The sequence below is a fragment of the Mustela nigripes genome, chromosome 3, assembly GCF_022355385.1.
Source record: "Mustela nigripes isolate SB6536 chromosome 3, MUSNIG.SB6536, whole genome shotgun sequence".
Classification (NCBI taxonomy): domain Eukaryota; kingdom Metazoa; phylum Chordata; class Mammalia; order Carnivora; family Mustelidae; genus Mustela; species Mustela nigripes.
In genome coordinates, this window is record NC_081559.1 from 55,210,925 (window position 1) to 55,230,448 (window position 19,524).

The window sequence follows — 19,524 nt, forward strand, 5'->3', positions numbered from 1 at the left end:
ACAAAACCTGACCTATGAGAGATGCTCGGTCAGTATTTATTACTTGGCTGAGTGACAGTGCTGAAACTCACATTATTTGCCTAATCTTTTAGTTTATACTTTTGTAGGAATTTCTAAAATAGAAGAATAATGTAGCAAGACAAGTTCTCGTTCCCCACAAGTCACACCTATCAACATTAACCACAGTTCCTTTCAGTCCTTTTTTCTTCTGTATCTTTTTAATCTCATTAGTAATAAATGCACACACACCTTTTTATTTCAGAGGAAATTAAATGTTACAGATAAAGCTAAGGTAATCATAATCACTTCTTGTGCTCTTAAAATTTCATTAAAGGGCCTTCATTTGTGAAAGGCGTAAGAAGAAGCTAGAGAGATTCTGAACTGGTGCCAGAACCTTTGTATATTTAAAAAAAAAAAAAAAAAAAACCCTCATCCAGTGTAATCTCTTCAAAACAAGAGACTCAGAAAGTCCTGGATCAGCTCAGGTTGGCCTCTGAACACACGCTGATCTTCGATTAGGAGTCATTCACCAAGTTCACTGCCCACCTGCTATGTACTACAGCAGCAAGATCACACAACAACCCCTACCCCATGGTAGCTTACGTTCCTGGGGGACATAGATGAAGTACCAGTGAGTAAGAAACATCACCTGTCAGATGCAGATGGAGCAAATAATAAAATCAGGAAAGGTGGTAAGAAGGAAGGGAAGGACCTCACGTGTGGTGGACAGTGGAAAGCTAGTGGGAACAGAGCAAGTCAGGAGGAGCTGGGGGGAGGAAACGTAACCAGAAATATAGGACCCTTTGGGTCAGCGTAAGGACTTAGATTTACTCTGTGGAAAACTGAAAGCCACTGGAGACTGTTCAGCAGTGGAGGGACATGGTCTGACTTCCCTTAAAGGGGTCACTGTGACTTGACAAATCTTCCCTTCTACCAAGTAGAGACTAATGATGTCAACAATTGTAGCGGTGAAGAAGCGGTTGATTCTGACATGGTTGAAAGAGTCCATGGAATTTGCTGAGGGATCAGATGAGCATCAGGAGAGGAGGAAAATGTCAAAGACCCCAAGGTCTTTGGCAAAAAAGACAATGTGATGAAATTGCAGTCACCAAAGTGAAGCAGCCTGCAGAAGCAGATTTTTTAGGGAAGACCAGGTGTTTCTTTTGGACAAGTGACATTTGAGACCTCTATTAGATATCCATGTATGGTCAGCAGTAGAATATACTTGAGTTCAGGATAGATGTCCAAGCTACATATATAAATTTGGGAGTCAGTATATAAATGGCATATTTAGAAAAGTGAAATAGGCTAAGATGAATAAGGAAGAAAAATGTAGATGGAGAACCAAAGAGGTTTCAGGGCTCATAGCTAGAGGCCAAGGAGCCAGCAAAAGATCTCAAGAATGAGGAACCAGAGCATACAGAAGAGGGTGTGCAGGAAGCCGAGGGAGGAGGTGTGTCAAGGGTGAGCACATGTCAGGTGCTCCTACTCAGCCAGGGAGGATGAGGACTGAGACTTGTCCAGTTGAACACTACTGAAGTCACACATTTCCGAGAAGATGAGAAATTGGAGGAGCAGAATTAGAGTTATGAAAATATGTAATTCTTCTTTTTTAAAGAAATAGAAAATTTAGAATAGCTTTGAGGGGGTGGTCTGAACTGGTTCTAGCCTTGACTCAATGAGGAACATTGATAAGGAGTCTTAGAGGGGCACCTAGGTGGCTCAGTGAGTTAAAGCCTCTGCCTTCGGCTCAGGTCATGATCCCAGGATCCTGGGATTGAGCCCCACAGCGGGCTCTCTGCTCAGCGGGGAGCCTGCTTCCTCCTCTCTCTCTCTTTCTGCCTGCCTCTCTGCCTACTTGTAATCTCTGTCAAATAAATAAATCTTTTAAAAGAGGTGTGGGGAGTCTTGGATGGGAGGTGGTAGTGGAGATGGATGCAGAAATGCCCAACCTCTAGGAACAGACTGTGCCACCCCTGAACTTAGCAATACTCTGTCCTTGCTGAAGCCCTTGGAATCACTGCAACCCATATCCTGTTGTTTGGAGCAGAGAGCATACTTCCAGTCTGCTCACCTTGCTACTCCTCCCTTTCATGAGAGTTTAACTGAGAAGATAAGGAGAGGAAATCAGATTTTAGATCCTGTAATACACACTTGAAGTCAAATTTTTAGTGCGGAAATGAATTCTCAAGAAGTATTCCATTATCCTTCCAGCTGACTCCCCAAGCACTGATCCACCCCCTGGTGTGGTGTCTGGAGCCTGTGTTGAGGCAGGAAGCTACACTTCCCGCTGAGGCCACTGAGTTAGGGGAACAGCTCCCGAGGTGAAAAGCAGTGACTCATGGCCAGCAGTGCTTGAACAAAAGGCCAATATTCAGCAAATGTCTTCAGAGAGGAGAATTTACAACCAACCCTGTTTTCCACATTGAACATTAGGGCACAGGTGTACATTTGTTAATGTAGAGGCACAAATGATAAGGCAATGCAGGTGTTTATATAAAGCCCTATTTATGGGAAAACAGATTAACTCGGAGGGTCCTCTGACCCTCAGGTTTCGTGGTCATGGTTGCTTTCATCCCAAAGCACCAGCAAGGTCAGCTCCTTGGGAGATACAAGGGGAGGCTAGGGGCTGACACCCGAAAGAGGCCCCCAGCTCAGAGAGTCACTGCTTATCCCAGTCACAGCCTCTCACCACAGACTTGACTGCTTGAGAGCCTCACTTCAGTCCTTGCCACCCTGGCTGGCCCTGAACTTGCCCAGCTCCCAGGTACACCGGATCCCTTGGTTATGTTTTCCAGCAGCGGCCCCTGTGCCCTCTGGTCCTTGGAGAGATGGCCTCTTGGCCGCTGTTTTGCAGCCTGAATCTCTGCAAGTGAGCCTGAGGCTGTGCCGCCCACGTTCATTAACATCTTCGCTGTCTCCTTAGATCATCTCTGAAAGTGGTGAAGGCAGCAGCCCAGGTCTTGAATACATTATGGCAATATCGGGACCTCCGGAGCATTTATAAAAAGGTAACTTACAAGAATAGCTCTGGCATAATTAGCATTCATCAGAGCACACATTCATAGTCATTTATTGTAATGAAATGTCATTATTCATTTTGAGAGGTTTCTTTTTCTCTTTTAACTCCACAGGATGGGTGGAATCAGAACCATTTTATTACACCTGTGTCAACGTTAGAGCGAGACCGATTCAAATCACATCCTTCCTTGTCTACCACCAACCAACAGATGTCACCCATCATTCAGTCAGGTCAGTAGGCAAACTCCACTCCTTCGCGGGAACATTTGTGTGACAGATGTCATTTTCCAGCCAAAGAAGACTGAACGTAGACTATTAAGCCTGTCACCTCCAAACACTTAGGAGGTGTATTTGCTTTTCAATCCAAGAGCCTTCTTTGGGAATTACATGCCACTGGAAACCACAGACCCACTTTCCTCCTTCCATTTTAAGTTTATGCAAGTTTACACGTAAATGTATCCCGAGGCCCTCTACCCCATTTCCCCCAAGGTTCTGCTTCACTAGGTTTGAGAAGGGGCTGGGGACTCCATGTTTGACAGGCTGGCCAGATGATGTGGATGCTGGAGTGGAGGAGTAGACTTGGAGAACCACTAGTTACACTTGAAAACAGCTGCCCTACCTGCCCACTGGCCATACGTTTAGAATCTCCTCCAAAGTGATCTTTTAGTTTTCTTGGTGAGAACTCTTAGAAACAGAGTCCTTTAGACATGATCTTCATACCAGCATTTGGGGGAGCCACAATCTTCTGCACCTTCCTCCTTCCCAGTTAAACCTCCATCCCCTGGCTGTATTCCAGGACTGCCTTCCCACCCACCCCCAGATCCAGGGCTGATGGCAACAGGCCCTACAGGTGGGTTTGCAGGAATTCCCTTTGATGTGTAAATTGGGAATCTTGGCAACCGTACTACCTACTTCTTAGTGCCTAATTTAGTAGAAAGAATGTTCTGAGACTCAGACTGGAGGGGAGAAGGGGTTGTTATTTTTTTTAAGATTTGAGAGAGAGAGAGAGAGAGAGAGGGAGAAAGTTGGGCTGGGGTTAGAGTTAGAGGGAGAACTGGGACTCCATCCCCAGGACACTAAGATCATGACCTGAGCCAAAGGCAGAGGCTTAACCACCCAGGAGCCCCCAGACTGTTTTTTATATATAAGGGCAGAATATTACTGCCAAGCCAAGTTCTATAAATTTAATTCCTAACTAAATGAAATAGGAAAAGTAATAAATACCTTTTTTATTTGGCTTTAAATCCCCCATTCTGACATATAAATATTATCTGTTGTATTCAACTGTGCTACTGCTGGCAGTCTTATTTCTCATGTGGACAAATGTGACCAAAAAGACAAATATAGGACTGGCGGTTCTTGCCACATAATTGGACATCTCCACTTGTATGAGGAATTTTTTTTTTTTTAAATCATCTGTGCCTGCTGTGTATGGTGTATATTTTTATCTTAGTTTTTAAATTTTGAGTTGTTTTCTTCAAAGAGACTTACGCTTGGTTTTTGACATCCTTGCTGAGCTCCCAGGTGTAGCCTGAGGCTGTCTTCTTTTACAAAAAAGCTCAGAATCCTTTAGGAACTTAGAAATAGGGGTGTCAGGGGAAACAAGAGATTTGGCTGCTTAACAAAAGGCATATGTAGTATAGGCAAAAGAATAATTTCAGACTGATGAGGGCGTAGTTACTAAGCAATGAACCTATTTTGAGGACCTCATATGTACACACTGGACAGTGCTGATGAGCCCGTCCAAGTTCCTAGGTACCTGTTTGGATTCTGTTTCAGAGGTAAGATATAATTCATACTTGTTGCTCCAATTATTCTAAGGGCTAATCCTCCTATCTCTCAGCACTAACCTGATGCCTTGCTAATGTACTTGTGGGAAGTAGGTGGGCACGTTCTTTGTCCTCTTACCTTCCAGAAAGTAAGCAAGGTGAGTAGCACACAGACACTGCCTGTGCACACCCACCTTTGTTGAACACACAGTAACCCTGTGTCAGTGAAGGGACCTTTTAGAGAAAATATTTCAGTGTCAGTCTGCCTCTGAAAGCATCAAGGCCTGCAGAACCCCTGGCTGCAAGGCTTGGGGGTGGGGGGCATCTGCTTTCCAGTGGGTCAAGTGAGCAAGTGACCACTTTTATTTAGAATTAACTTCCGTGCAAGCCAGAGGACTTTTTAATGAGAAAAAAATAGTGTGATGCTTTCCTTCTGTGCAGAAATGTTCAAAAGGAGACCTATGGGTAGATACTTATTATTAAATGTTTGGCTCTAACTGGGATAAAAAAAAAAATGTCTGGTCTTTTGCAAGGCTCGGCTTGTTAGCACTGTGAACTTCTTGAGAAACCAGTCTTACTGAGTTTACAAAATTTTCCTGACAGCTGATCACCATAAAAAGAACTATAAATTTTATGGGCTGGGCACTTATACTCAAACACATTTCAAGACGCAGATATTTTTGAAATAACTAAAAAAATCAAAATATGCCATAAAACACCTATTTCCTGAAGAGCTGTCCATAAAGGATAATAGATGGGTGTTTTACAAGCAACAGAACTGAGATCATAAAATAGCAAATGGAACTCTTACATGGCTAATAAGTTATTCTCCCACTATTGTAAAGACCGACTGGAGTCTTGGAGGCCCACCATTGAGAAGGCTGCACGGCTTGGGCCCTGCGCCCCTAACCAGGCAGCCCGCACCTCAGCTCTTGCGGCAGCTCTGGGAGGGCCATCCTGGCTCCAGGTCTCTCAGCAGCAGGCCTGGGGGTCCTTCCCAGGCTTTAGCGCTGGCTGCTCTTCAACACACAGGATCTCTGAGAGCTGATTTTCAGCACCAGCTGCGTGGCATTTCTAATTGCTGACCTTTATTTTTCCAGAGAGGATTTTGCAGAGACACTGACAGTCTGCTTTCTCTTTCTTCTCCTTTCTCTCTCCCTCCTCCTCTGCCTCTCCCTTCAGTCGGCAGCACCTCCTCCTCACCAGCACTGTTAGGAATCAGAGACCCTCGCTCTGAATACGATAGGACCCAGCCACCTATGCAGTATTACAATAGCCAAGGGGATGCCACACATAAAGGCCTATACCCTGGTAAGACGCCAGCTGGGTGTGTGATAGACTATCTCGAAAAGCCACTCATTTCCAGGCACCCCGCCAGCGGCCTGGGAAGTAGCCCTTGCCTGTATTGAGACGGTCCTCCAGCAGCTGACCCCATTCCAGTCTCTCCATTTCCTGCTTCCGGGGTTGTTGTCTTTTCCGCCTGTTTTAAGGAAAACAAGTTAAGGTAGTGGCCTACTGACCACAAATAAAAAGAGCACCGCTTCCAAGAGAGATGGTTTCTGTTTGTCCCCCAGTGCAGTCCCTTCGCTCTGCTCCCGCCCTGTCCTTGCAGTGTCTCCCTGTGTTTCCCCTGTGTCAGAACTCTGCATTCTGGAATGCTTTGCAAGGCTGCATCTCCTAGACTGGCTCATCTCTTAAATTCAAATCTGAGAATGGAGATCAATTTCATTTACATTTTCATGGAAAAGAGTTTGAATGAATAACAAAATGTATAATGTGATTCTTCCCGCGGTGATTATATTTTAAGAATAACAAAAATAATGTTGCATAGTATTCATATTTTTATGTCATTCAGAAAGCTGGGCATCTAATTTATGTAAAGGATGCCAGCCCAAAGAGTTACCAAGATTTCATATTGTCCCCATTCTCAACTCTCTGGCAAATTATAACTACTCTAGAGCTTTCAAATACAAGTGTGACTGAGCTACCACAAAAGAATACTCTTTCCTCCAAAAAAAAAAAAAAAAAACCCTATTTATTAAAAAGAAATGAAAGCTGGTGGCAACTTAACAACTGCTGGGGGAGCCGTCTCAGTTGTGCTGTTGTCTTTGAAATTGTGATTTCACAGGACTGTTTACTAATCGACGATTGTTACTATGGCAATTAATAGCTCAGAAAATTGCAGATGCTACATCTCAAACACCAAGCTCTTTGCAAAGGAAATGCACAAACTGAAGTGCATTGTTGCTTCAGATTTGCAGCAGCCTGCTTTATTTTAAAGATCGCCTCTTTAGCCTGCATGCCCTTCTGTATCTTCTTTGCTTGCTTCAATAAACTAATTTGCCTCAAGTATGTTTCATTTTCCTCATTAAAAAAAAAAATCTTTGCTAGCCCTAACAGTACTAGAATGGTAGCCAGTGACATCATCGGGAGTCTGTTGTGGACTCTTGAACAAGATAGCCATCTGATTATCAGATTCTTGTTTTAAAATGTACTTAAAGATGGCAGACACAAGACTGTGCCCCCATGTGGCCAGACTGCTTAGAACACGCCTGTGCCTGCTCCTTTCGGGACCCAGGACTTTGGATCCTATCTGTTCTGAAGGCAGGGAGCTTGTTCTAATATGTTTCCCTTCCCCCATCTGACCCAGTGCTCTATCTCAGAGCCCTGGAAAAGCGATGTCCATTGGCTCAAGGAGCAAGGCCTGGTTCAGAGACAGCCAGGGAAATCTTCACAGGTATGCACAGCTCCCCACAGTGACCAGAGGTTGAGAAGGCAACCTTTTTGGATTGATATTGCTTTTTGGTGAAACACACATGTGACTTATCTTTGCCATATCCATTATCCCCTAACAGCCCTAAGGTGAGCAGCTGCCAGGCTAGATCCGGGGAACTCAGACGGCTGCCTGTCCAGGTCTCCGCTGGTATTGGGAAAGGCAGGCCCTGTCAGGGACTGCACCAGCCCTAGTGCAGGGAGCCCACACAGCCTAATGGCCCGGAGTAATGAGCATTAGTTTTAATTTCATAAAATATTTTCTTACAGGCTCCAGCAAACCTTCACCAATTTACATCAGTTCCTATTCCTCACCAGCAAGAGAACAAAATAGACGGCTACAGGTGAATTTGCAGTATCATTTTTACAGAAGGCCGATTAGCAGGGATCAACACCGAAAGGGGTCCGCGCCGGTTGACCTACCAGAGCTGGCCCAACACAGCAGGGGCCAAGGAGCTTTCCCTGGGGATCTTTGCTCCTCAGAAGCTCATCTGTGGTTTAAGCAAAGCACTTCCACAGTAGCCTCATGTGCTTGAGTACTCAAATCCATGCTGCTGAGACCACCATTGCCACTGATGGGAACCACCTGAGAAGTCTTTAATGCGTATTCTTTGCCCAACAATCTCCTTTTCCCATTCCTTTTTTCTGTTAACCTCCAAATTCTCTTCCATCCTCTGGGTTGAAAAAGGTGGTAAGCACACTTCATTCTCTCATCTCACAGTTCTTTTTTGTACATCTCATTTCCCATCTTCATGACTCCCTCCATATCCAAGCATCTGTGGTTTGAAAACACTTGAGTCAGTGGCCAGGTCTCCATTAATCTCAGAAGTCCAAGGGGATTCAGCCCTACTGGGGTGGACCCCATTCTCCATCAGAGTGGGAACTAATGGTTGTGGCATCCAAGCTCTGCTTTCACAGGGCCTAAAATTTTTATCGGTCCTTTTTTTTTTTAAGATTTTATTTATTTATTTGACAGAGATCACAAGTTGGCAGAGAGAGAGGGGTGGAAGCAGGCTCCCTGCTGAGCATAGAGCCTGATGCAGGGATCAATCCCAGAACCCTGGGATCATGACCTGAGCAGAGGCTTTAACCCACTGAGCCACCCAGGCACCCCTATATCAGTCCTTCATGATGCCATACTCACATAGGTTATCTGATCTCTCCTTTTACCTTCCAATAATACAAAAGCAGCTAGGGTTTTCCAAACAACCCTGCATCCTGAACTTCAGATAAGGTTACTCATAAGACCTCCCTCCATTTCATCATTTTTTCTCTGTAGATGGAAAAAAAAAAAGAACTTCCCAAATTATTCATAATTTATCCTATAGTTTTTAAGTCAGGAGAAAAAAAAATCTTAAAATCATAACTAACTTAAAAAGGGAATTTAGCTCTAAAATGCTTTTAATGTTAGAATGAATTTAGTTTCAGAACATGATGTTTATATGTACATGATGAATTTGTTACATCTTACTAAATGGGGGGTTGGGGGCATGATCAAGAGGGAAAACAGACATTAAGAGCCATGACAGTTTTTCTCCATATTTGAAGAAATGAGGTCAGAGATGAGATAAGGTAACACAAAAGGAAATTAGGGGAGGGTACCCTGAGGTGGATGCCCACATGGATTTCACCTTGCTTTCTTACAAATCTATTAATCCTGACATGGGGAAGGTGTTTCCTTTAGACCTATTTGCTCACGTGTCTCTCCCAATCTTATTATCCTGCTGCCCAGAGATTGCTTACTCCTTTAACAATACCTCACATTTCTTTTAAAAGTGAGGGATGGACTCAATCTTCATCTCTGAGGTAAATGTTTTAAAGGATGGTTCTGTACATACACAACTATCTGAAGCATGAATATCTAATCTACAGTCAAATTCATGATGTACTACTCATGGTTCCCTGTGTCAAAGCAAAAATCAAGGCTATCCTTTCATTGGGCATGCCCAGGTAACAGACCACTCCACAGCAGAGCACAGAACTGGACCTCTAAGGGGGAAAGAGGTAGCAAGGGGCCATCTTGGGCTCTCCAGACACACCAACTTCTAGAGGCCCTAGAACAGGACTTGAGCAAACTCTGCCAGCCCACTTGTAAACATAGTTTAAAATCCTTACACTCTAATAGTAAATATACAGCGTGTACCAGAAAGAACTCTGAATCATATATGCACAAATATTAAATACTGCTTTAAAAATATGAAGCAGGAAACCCACATTAATTTCCCTTAAACACATATTTCCAAAAATTGCTTTCATTTATTTGCTTTTTCATTTCATCAACAGCATCAACAGCTGTACTATAGTCAAGATGACTCCAACAGAAAGAACTTTGACGCATACAGATTGTATTTGCAGTCTCCTCATAGCTATGAAGATCCTTATTTTGACGACCGAGTTCACTTTCCAGCTTCTTCTGATTATTCAACACAGTATGGACTGAAATCGACCACAAATTATGTAGACTTTTATTCCACAAAACGACCTTCTTATAGGGCAGAACAGTACCCAGGGTCCCCAGACTCGTGGGTGTAGCATCAAGATGCTCGATAGAGGAACTCTTCTTTCTAACCTTGTTTGGATTGAAATGAAAAATCCGTCTTGCTGATTTGCTGATGAAATGTGAAAGTGAAATGGAAGGACTGAGTGAAGAGCATATTTTTTTTTTCTTTTTTGAGGAATTATCAGGGAAGTAAGGAAACCTTTGGGAGAGAGGACTTTCTAAGCTCTATTTAGGTGTTAGATCTAATTACTTCTAGATTCTGTAGTCGGGTGAAGGTGTGGGCGATGTGATGAGAGGTTTGAGAAATGGGTGAAATGAGTTGGGGGATGTGTAGGTCAAATCAAATTAAAGATGATTTTTTTAATGTGAATAAAGTTATGTTCTGATAGTTTGTACAGAAAAAAATAAAAAAAATGGATGCCCTTCATGTTTTATTGCTATTACTAAATGTCAAGATTGTATGCTATTATGTCTTGTAAATTTCTTTTGTTGGTGTAAATATGGAAATGCCACATTGGTTAAGTGCCATCATTTGTAATGCAGTGTGTCATTTGAAAAGAGATTTGAAGAAAACTGACAGCTTAAAAAACAAATGGGAAACCCAAGGAGTTGTTAGCAATTAAAAACAAATTATAACATCCTTTGTTTTCAAAATGAATAGTGTACCTTTGAAGCACAAAGTCCAGTCTGGTATAGAAGCGCCATGCCCATTCCCTGCCTTTTTCATAGGACACTTCACTGCCATTTTCTATGCACATGAAAGAAAAATAAATGTGGAAATTTCATCCTTGGAAATTTGTTCCCTGTTCTTTTTTTATTTTCTGTGTATAATATGGAAAAGCACATTCTATAAATGTAAACCTAACTGCATGTTGGAAATAGCTTAAATATATCTGAGTATTATGGACTTTCCTAGTTTTATACACTTTATGAGAGGGACCATACCAAAGAATGAAACTATGAAATTTCCTCATCTTTATCTACCTTAGTATTTTTATTTGGAGGAATCTGTTTTGAATCTAATGTACTTGGGGTTTTTTTTGGAGGGGGGGGTTGTTGGTTTGTTTTTTGTTTTGTTTTGTTTTGTTTTGTTTGTCTTCAGACTGCTGTATGTATTTAACACAGCTTTTCACCTGAATGAAATTAACATCTGGTAAGACAAGCCCTAACTAAACTGATAATGACTCCTTTTGGCAGTTTTTTTTAAAGAACTCAATAACTAGGTAAAAATAACGTTTGGGCACTTAATTAGCTAACACCAATGCAGGAAACTAAAACAAATTCTAAATAATTATTTTGCTGAATGATCCCATGAGACAATAATCCCTGGATTAGAGAGAGAGTGGAGGAAGCCCACATCCATGAAAGGGGTTCCAATAACCAAGAAGCATTACTCGTAAGCTTTTTCTCCATTTGTCGAGACGAGGGGCACAAGCCCCAGGAGGCCTCCTAAGTCGTACAGTTTCTACCCTGGATCTTACATGGCAAACAGCCCATATGGCAAGTCAAACACAGAGCTGTTGACTAAGCTCAGTATATCCTGCAAATGAGGTATAAATCATAGGTTAGAACGTGTGCTTATATTTGTGAGTATATGGAAGGAGATCTAGGAGAAAAATGCTTTCTCTTGTTGATGACCTGCAGCCCAAGATTAGAATCCAAAGTGAAATGGAAATCCAAATACAAACAAATACTCCTAAAGTCTGTCAGTGGGGGAGTTTCTGACGTGCATGCCTTCCGAAATGACCCACAGTAAGACTGCCCAGCTGCCCTAGGCCTCGCATACCCTGGCAGATTTCAGCGAACAGCCCTCTAGATGGCAGACACTGCCAGACTTTCCCAAGAAAATGGCATTAAAGCTTTTGAGATATCTAGGTAGCCATCTGTGCTTTGAATCACTGACTTCCTTGAACCTGACATCTTCATGTCTGGGTTGAAGGCCCTCTCTCGAGGAGTCAGGAATACAACAGAATCTATAGCTGGCATGAGCTAAGTGACAGAAACTGACTATTGCTTTTAGTGACCTCATTTGTCTTTGGGTAACTTAGTGGACCCAGGTCCCTAACTTTGACAGGCAGCATTTCAGAAAACATCCAAATTTGGGTTACAAAGAACTCCTCACTTGGGCATCAACCCGGACCTCCTAAGGGGCCAGAAAGAGGCCTGTGGGTGAGGAATGGGCAAGATCAGATGCCCTATAAGGCTCCTTCCTTATGACTAGAGATAAGAAGCTATGGACAGAGCCTGAAAGATACAAAACTGTATCACTGATCAAAAAGCTAATCCAACTCTCCCTTCCAAAGTGTAAGAATAAACAAGCTCTGCTATAATCAAGTTGACTTCTTTTTTAAAGATTTTATTTAACAGAGACAGAGCATGAACATGAGTAGGGGGGAGGAGACAGAGTATCCCGGGCAGTATCCTGAGCAGACTCCCCACTGAGCAGGGAACCTGACACAGGGCTTGCTCCCAGAACCTGAGATCATGACTCAAGCCAAAGGCAGACACTTGGCTAACTGAGCCACCCAGGTGCCCCCAAAGTTGACTTTGCATTGCTGCCCTTCCGTTACAAGATAGCATGCAGAATTCAACCCCCAGGAAGAGGTCTGTGGTTCTGCTCAGTGCAGTTTCACTTGTATCCCTCAAGGTCAGAGCTGAACTGAGCCAATGTTGGAGAGCTAGACCAGTGTGTCTTTACCCTGACTGCACTTTAGAACCACTTGGGCAGCTTTCACAACTAGGAGGGCCTTATCCTGACTAATCAAAAGCACAAGAAATGGGGTCCAGGCACCAGTATTTTTGAAAAGTTCCCTAGATGACTGTCATGTGCAGTCAAGGTGAAAGCCACTTGGCCCACATGCCATTACCCTCTACCTTCCTGTGACCTGACATTTTCGTTGTCAGAATTTCAGGTGTGGAGTTTGCCTGGAAAAGTGACAGAGATACTGTTACTTTTGATACAGTTATGGAGTATCATAACTGTGGAGTATCATAATTTATGGAGTATCATAAAGAGACAGAGATACTGTTACTTTTGATACAGTTATGGAGTACCATAACTGATTTTAAACGTGAAATGTGAGAGGTGAGGTTTTCTTTCTTGCCAGAGTATGTTATCTTTTGCTTATGCACTATTTAAAGTTATGTCTTTTCAAGCCCAAGGATGTTTCATGAGTATCAGAAATGTTGACCTTACAGACCCATTAATCCAATAATTAATCCCTGGCCAATATTTGGTTGTCCACATGACTAATTATTGCAGTGAAATACCAATAGTTCACTTCCTCGAGCACACACTGTGTGCTCTAAGTATCACATATATTATCATTTATCCTTTATAGTAACTGCATGAAATCTGTACTAATATCCCATTTTACAGATCCTAAAGCACCCATGGAGCGACTTGCTGAAAATGACAGTCTGTAAGTGGCCAAGGCCAGATTAGTACCACGGTCTATCTTAACTACGACACCAGTGTTTTTAAAATTCAGTCATTTGAGTTCCAACTGAGCTATTAGTTAATGAAAAATGTTCATATTTGTCTTTAATTTTCCAAAGGAAACTATCCCTGAAGGAAAAACCATCACCTGCCATACCTAAAAAGTCACCATAAAAATGAACACTTAATTACTAAACACACAAATTTCCAGGGACCACCAGAATTCACTGTCCACCACAACTAGTATTACATGCACCATGTTTTGGGAAACTTGGTTCCTCATCAGTCTTGGTGTGTATGACAGTTTAGGTGGGCTGAGAACTCTCCTTAGGACGTTCTGAGTCATGCCTCTGAATATAGGCCCATTGAAATAAAATCCTCCACAAGATAACCCTTTTGTTGGGGGGCCTCAGTAATACATTTAAAGCATCACAGATCTAAATCCACTGGATGGTGATATTATTTCTATGATCAAATCAGATTATAAGGAAAAAAATATTTGTAAACTTGGCCCTTGCTGTTCACTTCACTAGATTTTTTAAAAGTTGTTTATAACAGCATTATTCATAATAGGCAAAAACTGGAAGCAACCCAAACCTCCAACAGGAGAAGAGAGAATGGTACATTTATGTAATAGAATACTAGTCAGAACTAAAAAAGAATAGCCACAGATACTTACAAGAATGGATGATCCTATTTCAATATGAGGTAAAACTTATCTATGCTGGTAGAAGTCAGAACCATTATTGCCTCTGCGGGTGGATACTGACTACAGAACTTTTGGAGATGATGGAAATGTTCTATATCTTGATTGGGGGGGTGCTCTTACACAGGTATATACATTTATCAAAAGTCATGAAAATGTTCACCTAAGATCTGTGCATTTTATCACATACAAGGTTTATTCCAATTTAAAAAGTTATTAACATTTGTCTTAAAAGGCACTAAGGAAATATGTGATGACATTGTCTGAGACTTACTGACTTAGAATCAGAGTGATTACAGAGTTGAGAAAAATCTGTTTATAAATTTTAAACCTTCCAAAATTATCTACTTAAGATGTGCTGTTAGAGATGTTCAGGGAGAAGATGTGAACACCAACTGACTTGAGAGCTGGACCTAAGCAATCCGAGGCCCCCGATCCCCTTCCCAAACATCCTTAGAAGAAGCATTCTGCTTGCCTTCACCACCCTAGAAGCTGCTGCAAGGACACAGCCTTGAGATAGTAATATGGCATTGAGGCCATCTGGATGGCATATGTTACTAAACCCAGTTAAGGCTTCTATATAAACTCTAAAGATTCTGGCGGGCAGGTGCAGAGATCTGCTCATTTTGTCGCCACCCAAGACAAGCCTCACAAATTCTCTTGCTTATTAAATCTGTCACCTACATATCTGGATGGTCCGCCTCTTCAGTCTCTCCTCGCCCTCCATCTACAGAGGACCATTTGCAGACCAAAAAGCAGTTTCTCAAACAAAAGACTGTAGTACAAAATTCTTTGTAGTATATACACAAAGTCTATTTAAAAGCTGACAGCTTACCAAAGTTAAATTTAAGCGGAAATCTAGAAAATACATATTTGAAAAGCACTGTATGGGAATGTCTTTTGAATGAGCTATGCTTATACAGATTTACATGTGTGTTGACAAGAAAGTAAGTTGAGAAGTAAAACAGGCTCATATTTAAACATGTTGCCAAGAGAGAGAAGTGTGTCACCCCTTTTACCTAATGATCCAAAGAGAGGTGTAAATAAATACCTCATCCACCTCAGTGCCTCCCAAGGCATAGGGAAGGAGTGTGGGGAGAACATCCTTTCAGCAAGGTACCAGGGAGGTGTTAGCAGCAAAACAAACAGGTCAGTGAAATCAGAGGCAGAGCAGCTAATGGGACTTTTAACTCTACAAATGCAGAGCAGACTTTGAATCCAAAAGGATCTTTGCTGTAGGTCAAGGAAATCCTTGCTAGAGAAGTAGAGAACAGTCTTACTCTTAATTAGAATGCCTCTGGGGAGGGAGCTGGAAAAGAACAAAGGATACAAACCATGTTTGGAATTCTCTAGCCGATTTCCATCCTGATGGATAGCTGCCCTTTGCTAGCCTGTGCCAAGGAATGGACTCAGCCTCAGAGAGCTATGTGCAGCCCTGAACGGCCATCCCTACACGGTAACAATTCACCACTGGTACTTGTCAATTCTGCCTCACTTTATTATTTTTTTAAAATTAATTTATTTATTTTCAGCATAACAGTATTCATTATTTTTTCACCACACCCCGTGCTCCATGCAATCCATGCCCTCTATAATACCCACCACCTGGTACCCCAACCTCCCACCCCCCCACCACTTCAAACCCCTCAGATTGTTTTTCAGAGTCCATAGTCTCTCATGATTCACCTCCCCTTCCAATTTCCCCCAACTCCCTTCTCCTCTCTCCATGTCCTCCATGCTATTTGTTATGCTCCACAAATAAGTGAAACCATATGATAATTGACTCTCTCTGCTTGACTTATTTCACTCAGCATAATCTCTTCCAATCCCGTCCATGTTGCTACGAAAATTGGGTATTCATCCTTTCTGATGCCTCACTTTAGAAGACCATGACTTTTGTCTCCAGTTTCACTCACCTTTGTGATGGCAGTTTGCTGTTATTCATCTGCCTGATGGCTTGGCTTGCTGTCTTGATGAATGCACTTATTCAGGACAATCCTTCAAGGCTGTAGAGACAAAAAAGAAATTATTAGCAAGCAAATTATGACTTGAATTGTATCTGTTTTAGTGCCATTCCCTGTTTTATGTCAGCAGCTTTGCTGGAAGCAGCTGGCATGTCCCATAAGTGGCTGTTTGTGCCTATTGCTGTTGCCTAATTCTAACTCAAAATCACTAAAAAGCATTTTGTGCTATCATAATTGTCTGCATGAGCCATAACTAGCTCTTTCATTATTAAAGCCCATCCAATGGTTGGGGAAATTTTGATAAAGACTTCAGAATACAATGGACTATTTAACCCTCCATTCACAACCCAGTGATTCCAGAGCTGACCAAGGCACTACCTTGTAAAATACAACTATACACAACTTGTGCTGAGTCAAAGGTGTAATTCTGAGCTCAATGGGAAAATATCCAATTCTTCCCTCAAAAATCCCCTATAACTGTTCATTTGCTCCCCCAGAGGAAACACCCCTGAAATTTGCCTTCATTTGCTGGCAATAAAATGTAACATGTTGAGCTTTGGCCTTGATGAGCTGCCATCCACTGAGTACTAATCTAATAAAATGACTTCAGGGAGGGTGACATCCCTCTAGCATCTCTCTTCAGAGTTCTTCAGAGACAGTGGCTGTCCCAGCCCAATGCAAGGAACTCTCTTTCCTTCCCAGGTATGAGAATGAGTAGAATGAGGTATGCCCAGCTTCCTGAGAACTAGAGGAAAAAATTCAATCCAAATGGGCTCCAGGATGGAAATACCATCATAGGAGGAGATCTGGCCATTATAGAGACGGCTGTGCTGTGAGGAATGTATTTCAAGATTTTACAAAAATATTTTCTGAAGGCAAACCAGGAAGCACATTCTATAGCTAAGTGATTAAAATATTTATACATCCACCAACATCACTGCAATTATGTCTAGACTTAGTAACCTGTATGATCATTCTTGTCTGTAAACTGTGGTCAAAAGATAATGGTGTGTTTATTCAGTTTACAAATAATTAGGTGCCTCCTTTTTCATTTTTCTCTCATGTGCCATACTTTTTAATTGTTTCTTTGATAATTAACTCTTCTATAAAGAAAAACTATCAACAGAAATGTGAGGTGGTATTGAAACTCTTCAAGCCTATAATTATAAAACATCTTAATTGGAGAAAAGCTGGTCCAATACCACTTGAAATTACTAATATTGTCCTCCAAGGCCACATCACTGAGTCATAGTGGCGATCTATCATCACTAGGGAATTATAATTGACTGGTAATAACAAAGTGTCCAAAATTGTGGCTTCAACAAGATGAGCTACAGGTTTTGGGTTTTCTCTCCTTCACATATTGGAATGAACATAGAAAAACAGACCAATACTAGGATGGTGGCTCTAAAATGTCCTCTTGGACCCAGGTTCCATCGTATTCTCTGGGCATGGGCCTCATCTTTATGGCTTCCCAGCTGACGCCTGAATCTCCAGCCATCACATCTTCATTCTTTAACAAGGAGAAAGGAGTAGGAAAGTTGAACCTGCCAACTAAATCATTCTCTTAAAAGACCTTTCCTCACCCCTACATCTTATTTTTACCTGGGCTCATTGCCATCTCTACTCATGCAGGGGTTCTGTTGATAAGGAAAATGAGGAGATGGATAAGGGAAAGTCACAATCAGTCTCTGTGTAGGATTCAGATCATTCTATGAGGTGATGCCTACCCTTCCATTACTTTGGTTCCTATGAATGTAAGCCCCATGCCAGAGACCTGTGTTGTATTAATTCCATGCTTGGGGAGAAGCCATAGTACCCATCCCTCCCTAGACTTGAAAGATAACCAAAAGTGGATGAAATTTCTCAGGTTCAGGTTGTCCCCAGCAGGTCAGGTTCAATTTACTATTCCATCTCCTAGCTTAGAAGTTAACCATCAAAAGCCAGTTGCCATCAGTAATCTGTGGTCAGAAACCCCGCCCTCATTATGACTTCTAGTCTCCAAGGGGCAAAGCCATGGGTATCCACAAAAGCACCTCAGGAGTCAATGGAGAAGGACTATGGACCCATCTCCCCACTGTATCAATAGCAGCCCACCATGAGCAGTTTCTATACCATATGTCCATGTAAGATTATATTAACAAAATTTCTCCAGTAAAACCAAACAAAGTAGTAATAGCCATTGCACAGTCCATGACTGACCTTAGGCAACTGGCTGGAGACCTATAGCTCTGTGTGCTCCTGACTGAAGCCTGGTAGACTCACAACAGCAGCCACCTTCTTCAGGTGAGTCACTTTAACTCATTATGAGTCTGTGGAGTATTCCCATACAATGACCTAGGCATCTTGGAAAAACCTGGAGGCTTATGAGGCTGCCATTACCTCAAGAACTTGAGCCTCACTGAACCCATCAAGTCTGAGTTGAGCTGTCAAGGAAAGCCTCAGAGAGCAAAAGGGACTCAAGCTGAACTTCAGATTAATTCTAAGCAAAGGTGTCAGGAAATAAATACGATTGGCAGGGGGTTAAGGAGAAAATCAGCTGAACTCAGGACAAGAAGGTCAAGCAAAAGAAAAAGAAACAACAGTGAGTTTCTCTCACTGATTTTGAGTAAAAACAAACCTTAGAATAAACCTTTGCTGAATGTTTACTGATGTCAAAGACTGTGCTAGTGCCTTATCCACATTATCCCATTTAATCTTTTTTAAAAGATTTTATTTATTTATTTGACAGACAGAGATCACAAGTAGGCAGAGAGGCAGGCAGAGAGAGAGGGGGAAGCAGGCTCCCTGCTGAGCAGAGAGCCCGATGTGGGGTCGATCCCAGGACCCTGGGATCACGACCTGAGCCAAAGGCAGAGGCTTTAACCCACTGAGCCACCCAGGTGCCCCTATCCCATTTAATCTTACAACAGTCCTAAGACAGACTATAAGAGAAAAAACTGTCCTAAGAAATGGAGAGTAAGTGTTCCAAGCTCACATCAATGGAAGACTGTAACTTAGATCTGTTGGATTTTGGAGCCCCTTTAGCCCTTTGGGTCTCAGAGGAGACCAGAAGGCTCCAACCTTCACATACTCTGTGTTTATGCTCAAGTAAACCCATGTGACAATCTCTCTCAGAATCAGGAACATCCTTCCTAGTCCTACTAGCTCCTGGGCCAAATTAGGCTCAAAGAATGCAAACTAGTTTTAATGTTTGCCTGGGCAAACATACCTAGGAAAACACCTTATTTGCTCAAATCAAAGTTGATGTTTTTAAAACTACAGAAAACTACAACGTGGCCTGTTCACAAACTATGCTGTGAGTCTCGGCAGATGGGCAGCAAAAGACCTCGCAGATCAAAGGAACCCAAGAG

The 19,524-nt window shown here is 42.3% G+C and overlaps 1 protein-coding gene and 1 long non-coding RNA gene across 3 annotated transcripts in view; one reads left to right on the top strand and one right to left on the bottom strand.

Annotated features, from left to right (window-relative positions):
• The window catches only part of PKP4 (plakophilin 4), a 246,470-nt gene extending 235,613 nt beyond the window's left edge, over positions 1-10,857 (top strand). Inside the window, exons 18-22 of the mRNA XM_059394005.1 lie at positions 2,927-3,011; positions 3,135-3,252; positions 5,973-6,101; positions 7,833-7,906; positions 9,846-10,857. Coding sequence (XP_059249988.1) covers positions 2,927-3,011; positions 3,135-3,252; positions 5,973-6,101; positions 7,833-7,906; positions 9,846-10,094 — 655 coding nt within the window. The 3' untranslated portion in view covers positions 10,095-10,857. The remainder of the gene's footprint in view (positions 1-2,926; positions 3,012-3,134; positions 3,253-5,972; positions 6,102-7,832; positions 7,907-9,845) is intronic.
• The window catches only part of LOC132013767 (uncharacterized), a 14,155-nt gene continuing 739 nt past the window's right edge, over positions 6,109-19,524 (bottom strand). Inside the window, exons 2-4 of one of the 2 annotated variants that reach the window (XR_009403099.1) lie at positions 16,124-16,213; positions 7,986-8,338; positions 6,109-6,270 (exon numbers count right to left, since the gene is read on the bottom strand). This is a non-coding gene — a long non-coding RNA (uncharacterized LOC132013767). Of the gene's footprint in view, positions 6,271-7,912; positions 8,339-16,123; positions 16,214-19,524 lie in introns of those variants that run through there. The other variant, XR_009403098.1, reaches the window with a different exon arrangement.